This window comes from Diaphorina citri, unplaced genomic scaffold, assembly GCF_000475195.1.
Source record: "Diaphorina citri unplaced genomic scaffold, Diaci psyllid genome assembly version 1.1 scaffold1692, whole genome shotgun sequence".
Lineage (NCBI taxonomy): Eukaryota > Metazoa > Arthropoda > Insecta > Hemiptera > Psyllidae > Diaphorina > Diaphorina citri.
The window spans coordinates 54,509-60,744 of record NW_007379118.1 but is presented as its reverse complement, the minus strand read 5'-3'; the positions used below and the strand labels follow the sequence as shown (position 1 = coordinate 60,744).

General features: G+C 40.9%; 1 protein-coding gene across 1 annotated transcript in view; it reads left to right on the top strand.

Moving 5' to 3' along the window:
• LOC113470607 overlaps positions 1–2,634 on the top strand; it is a gene marked incomplete at its 5' end in the record, with an annotated part of 14,889 nt that extends 12,255 nt beyond the window's left edge. Inside the window, 2 exons of the mRNA XM_026829164.1 lie at positions 1,673–1,785; positions 2,431–2,634. Of these exons, the coding sequence (XP_026684965.1) occupies positions 1,673–1,785; positions 2,431–2,634 (317 nt within the window). The remainder of the gene's footprint in view (positions 1–1,672; positions 1,786–2,430) is intronic.
• Between the last annotated feature and the right edge of the window lie 3,602 nt (positions 2,635–6,236).

Below are 6,236 nucleotides of genomic sequence, written 5' to 3'. Positions count from 1 at the left end.
TCAAAAAATTCGGCGCTCAATTTTTTTTTTTTTTTTTTTTTCTTAAATTTCGTTTTATAATACCTAGATTGTCGTGTGATTTCCTTGACAGACTCATTCCTAGCGGCATTCAAATCATGGACTGAGTCCAATGCGACTCACTTTGACTCTCTCAAACTTCATCATTCTCAATCTACTGCCTTGCTATTCTTACTTACCGCCCAATACCCACAGGTAAAATCTAAATCATGAATGAAATTCATTTGTTTATTTGTAACTAGTGGTTGACCCGTCCTTTGTACGGGACCACCACACACACACAAACACACCCACCACCACACACCACATACACCACACATATCACACATCCCACCACACACACACACCACAAAATTTCACGATTTTAGGCAATGTACAGACAAATCTACAGACCACACATACACACACACCACACATCCCACCACACACACAAAATAAATAGTAGAGAGTTTCAAATATACCTAAAAAAAAAAAAAAAAAAATACATAATTATGGTAAATACTGATAAAGTTAAGTTGAAAATTAAAAGGTTCAGTTAAGTTGAAATCTAAATAAGAAGATGAATGAGAAGAGAAAGGAGGGGGAGGAGGATTAGGTAAGGGAGGAGAAGAAGAAGAAGATGAAGAAGAGGAGAAGGAAGAGGAGGAGACGTTTCAAGCAGAACTCTACAAGTGAGACGGACAGTATATTGGCTTTCCATCGTTATTGAGCTCCAAGTTTTGACTGGAACTTTTTCCTTGCTAGCCAAGTTAGCTCGGTTTTGGTAGTGCGTCTGTCTTGCAAGTGCCAGGCTGCGGCTTCGATTCCCGCCCGGGGCGGATTTTAATCTGAACGGACATTTTTTTTTTTAATTTTTACTTAATTTGTACTTAATTTTTATTTATGTATTTATTTTTTTCAGACGATGTATTCCTAGTACCCTCAGCTCCCTCAGACACTTCTCAGGCTAGTCTGAGTCTGATACGTAATCCGTTCTTCAAACTGAGCCGTCGATTCGAAATAGGGCCCTAGGATATTTTTGATCTACTTAATTTATCGAATCTCTGTGGCAAGTTCGAGGGACTTTGGCTGTTCGAGGGAAAGGCCTGAGAAGTGGGAACTCTTTTGGAGCTTTTTAGCCATTAGTGATTTTGTTCCGGTGAGTCAAGGAGTGAGTTATTTAAATGAGTCAATCTTTTCTGAATGAATCACGAGTTACTCACTGAGTTATATCTTCTAGGCCGCTCTGGATAGCACTCCGCTGTCCGTCGATTTGTGCGGAATGCGGAACATTTGAAACGTGAAGCCATCAGCCGCCACTCTTCACGCAACTGGAAACGGCGGCTACTTCTTAAGGTGGGTTCGATTTCTGCCCGGGCCGAACTTTATCCTGAAATGTCCTCTCTTTGATTTCGGGACCAAAAAAAACTCTCTTTTGTTACAGTTCCCCCTATCAAACCTTTAAATAGAATAATAATAGCTAATTCTTTCTCTCGCCTTGTAAGCGCCAGGCCGCGGGTTCGATTCCCGCCCGGGGCGGATTTTATCCCTATCCTGTCTTCCTTCTCTCTTCGATTTCGGAACGATAAGACCTTAGCTGTTACAGTTCCCTCTATCAAACCTCTTGAAAAAAAAAATATAATGAATGATTTCCATAGCTTTTTCTCTTTCACAGACGAGTTCGATATTATCAACGGGATTCTGGCTCAGCAGAACAACTCAGATCTGAAGAAAGCTCTGGACGCTGAACAAAACTCCAATTATCGGAAAGCGAGGAAACATTATCAGGTACTCAGAACTGCGAATTCTTCTTGAGCTTTTTGTAAGATTTGACGTGATCTGAAGAAAGCTCTGGACGCTGAACAAAACTCCAATTATCGGAAAGCGAGGAAACATTATCAGGTACTCAGAACTGCGAATTCTTTTTGAGCTTTTTGTAAGATTTGTAAGATAATAGAATAGAATAGAATATACCTTGTTTATAGCGCCTTTCCCTCGACTCTACGGTGACTCAACACTACCGTACATAATAGCGACCGAACCGTACATTTGTCGAGGTCCGGCCCGCGGACATGTTTGATCATCATTGATTATGGAAGCTATCTGCAAATTTTGAACGACCTGTGGCTAAAGGTAAAGTCGTGAGAAGCGCTAGTTCCTTTTGAGCTTTTTCCCTGCGTAGCCCTAAATAGCGGAACTTTGGTCCGGAATAACGGCCGAACCTTCTGGAAATAGGGCCCTAGGATATTTTTGATCTACTTAATTTATCGAATCTCTGTGGCAAGTTCGAGGGAAAGGCCTGAGAATTGGGAACTCTTTTGGAGCTTTTTAGCCATTAGTGATTGTGTTCCGGTGAGTCAAGGAGTGAGTTGTTTAAATGAGTCAATCTTTTCTGAATGAATCACGAGTTACTCACTGAGTTATGTCTTCTAGGCCGCTCTGGATAGCACTCCGCTGACTATTCTTCACGACAGCTACTACTCGACGTTTCATTGGCTGTCGCAGTGGGAGGAGCTAGAGACAGCATTGGAGGAGAAGGTAGAGGGGGAGTGGAATAGGGCGTGGCTTGATCCGTGCCTCATGAAGCATTTGCTGCGCGCGCAGAGTCTCAAAGCTGGCCCTCTTAGCGGTGAGTAGAACATTTTCTATTCCATTATTTAAATGGTCAGATTTATTTATTTATTTTTCAAATACTTTTTGTTTTATTTTTTACAAATAAATAATGCAGAAAATTAATACATCAAAGATAAACAAGGAAATAAAGAAGGGTGATTGATATCTTCATTAATTTTCTTTGTGAAAATCTTAGTTTAATCTTTATTTGCCAGCTAGTTAGCTTGGAGGGTAGCGCGTCTGCCTTGTAAGCGCTAGGTCGCGGGTTCGATTCCCGCCCGGGGCGGATTATATCCTGAACGGATAAGGTTCGTTCTCGGAACAGCTGGCTTTTAGGATTGAATCAATTCACTCTAGCCAATATTGGATATTGGAAAACCGAAATACACTGGTTCGAAACCACCATCATACACAACAGTAAGGTTTTGATAATAGTTATTATTGATCGGAAAGATTTCGCCCCCGCCGGGATGCGAACCCAGTACCGCCTGGGTTGAGAGTCAGTGCTCTACCACTCGACCACACTTTTTTCCAAGTTAAACAGGTCGTGTTGTTTTTCTATAAAAATGTTATTGTGATTTCTTACCAATCAAATTTATAAGACCTTGTTTAGACTGCGAGAGTGAAGGGACTTTTCAGTCCTATACTGGCAGTATAAACAAGGTATATTCAAACAAACACAGAGGTGGCCACGGCAATATAATAATAATAATAACAACCAAATGAACATTTCGCCTACAGGAGAAACCCAAACAGAAAAGCTCCCAGGTCTCCCTGACCCGTTCGTACCGTACGGGCGATTTCCCGGATGTTCAAATCCCGTACAGTTCCGTGCTGGACCCCCTCCGGGTACTATGTAACCGGGACGCCCCCCTGGGACGCCTACTGGTACAGTCCTTGTTTGTACATTTGGCACGGGACAGCGCTGAATTCACCCGGACTAATGTCGAGTCTTTCAAACAAATTTTGGGACAAGGTAAGATGTTTTTTTTTCTCTATAAGATGCTATTTAATAAGCTTGAAATAATTAATGTGCTTATTAATTATACCGCTGCAGGTGAATTTTAGAGAACTGAGGAGGTTGAAATATACCAGTGAGGGTTCTTCTAGGTTCCATCAAGGCCCGGGGATAGCTGCTTGGGCAGGGGAAAAAATACTGGTCACAATAGATCTACAAAGGTCGCAGTGTTAATTGCATACTCTCTTTCAGGAGAGGAGCAACCAGGCCCATAATAGATAGATTTTTTTTGGCATCGAACCCGGGACCTTCTGCAGGACAACCATGCTGACTCAGTTTCTTGATCCTAGGTATGTTTTTGTATAAATTGTAATTTTATTTTAAAAATATTGTACCAAACACATAAGACCTTGTTTAGACTCCGGGCGTAAAAAGACTTTTTTTAGTCTCATTCTGGCAGCATAAACAAGGTATATTCTATTCTATCCTAGGTATGAACGATCCTCACGTGACGTCACTCATTCTCGAAATATTTACCGAGCAAAGTGTACTTTGTGACGTCACTAATATCACTAATCATGCCTACTCACGTTTCTTAATCCCTAGGTATGAACGATCCTCACGTGACGTCACTCATTCTGGAAATATTCTCCGAGCAAAGTGTACTTTGTGACGTCACTAATATCACTAATCATGCCTACTCACGTTTCTTAATCCCTAGGTATGAACGATCCTCACGTGACGTCACTCATTCTGGAAATATTTAATAAAAAAAAAAAGATATAGGTATATGTACGAGTATAAAGAAAGAAATCACAAAGTAGACAGACAGTATTCGATGTAATCATTCTTCTTCTGAAGTTGCTCTCGATATCTATTGAAGTGAGATAAGATGCAAGATGGCGGATCTTCTCTGCATATACAGCAAAAATATGAGGCGAAGAAACACCAGTTGGGACCGCAAGAGGGATTTGACCCTTGGGACGTAACTTGGAACTCCCCTATAAGGTACGAGTATGTACTAATTATAAAAAAAAAAGATATAGGTATATGTACGAGTATAAAGAAAGAAATCACAAAGTAGACAGACAGTATTCGATGTAATCATTCTTCTCCTGAAGTTGCTCTCGATATCTATTGAAGTGAGATAAGATGCAATATGGCGGATCTTCTCTACATATATACAGCAAAAAATATGAGGCGAAGAAACACCAGTTGGGACCGCAAGAGGGATTTGACCCTCGGGACGTAACTCGGAACTCCCCTATAAGGTATGTACTAATATCTAAATGCTAAATCTAAATCATGAATCTTTGTGTTAAAGCAGAGAGCTTTCTCACAACTTTGTGGGTATCACAGTATTACACGTCTTTCCAGTTTCCTTTTTCTTTTTTACCTACAACCAGTTAATTTAGTACCATTGTCTATCTAGGGGACGTTAAACAGAAAGTAGACTAGCGTCTGGCTGTGGGACTATAAACAGGGAGGAGAACAGCTAACCCTAACCGGCCTAGCTAGCTGATAGTTTCGAATATCAAAGTCAAAGGGTTCTCTCTGCTTTGAAGAACAAGCACACGCCAAGTTGACCCACGTGTGGGACCTTAGCCGGGGTGGGCGGGAAGAGCTGGCAACACTGGAGATGAAGGTGACCTTGAGAAATGTGTTTCTCGCCCAGATGAGTGCTGTGGGTAAGTAAAATAGAATGGTAAAAAAAAATAAAAATGAGTGTTTTCTGTTTTACCGCCGTTTTTTTTTTTTCGGAGCAATGAAACAACTACTTCATTGGACGCTTGTGGTCTGTGTCGTAGCATGCCCCTTAACTCTTTAGGATGAAGTTTAGCCCGAGTAGGAATCGAACCCGTTGTTGTAGCAGTGTAGCTTCACCGAGAGGGGTTGATTGTCTCTAGCCAAAATTACTTTACTCGTCCCGAACCATAGTCAACCATTATGAGGACCTGAGCTTTTCCCGTGGCCTAGACCTTATAAAATAGACGCGCTACCGTCCAAACTTGTAAGTAGGCTGGCTAACAGGGAGTTTAATTTATTCTGGACAATGGAGCAGTTGCAGTTGGTTAAAAATTATGAATATAAGGTCGATTCGTACGTAAAAAGTTGTGAAAAATCCAAAACTCCGAAAAAGTAACTTTAAAAGGTCGAAAATTCAATTTTCATTTGCCGATCTAATGAAAAAGTTTGAAGAGTAGTGACATTAGACTTCAAGAAATGATGCGCAGAAAAGTATGCGCACAAACTCATTATTGTGTTGCCTGCGAGGGAGCTTTGCTCGGGACATTTGATGTGACGTCATCGTGTACGGGAGCTAGGGAGAAAAACAGCTAAAATATCAGAAAGTTTCTATCTAGGATTCTTTCGCCCAAGTAGGTGTCTAGGGAGAAAACAACCTAATATCGAAAATTATCTGAGTACCTATCGAGGATTATTTCGCCCAAGTAGGTGTCTACCTTGGAGCTTTTCCAAAACTTTTAATTGACGAGCTGAGAATATAATTAATGCAGAACTTATTGGGACAGCCCCCCAAAGTTCCGAACTTTATTTCAGTTTAATTAGACCTTATTATTTTGTTTCAGTTAGTTTGGTGAGATACGAAGGTGTTAAGTCTGGTATAAAATTGAGAAAGAAGAGACACTAGTACGAAACGGAATACACA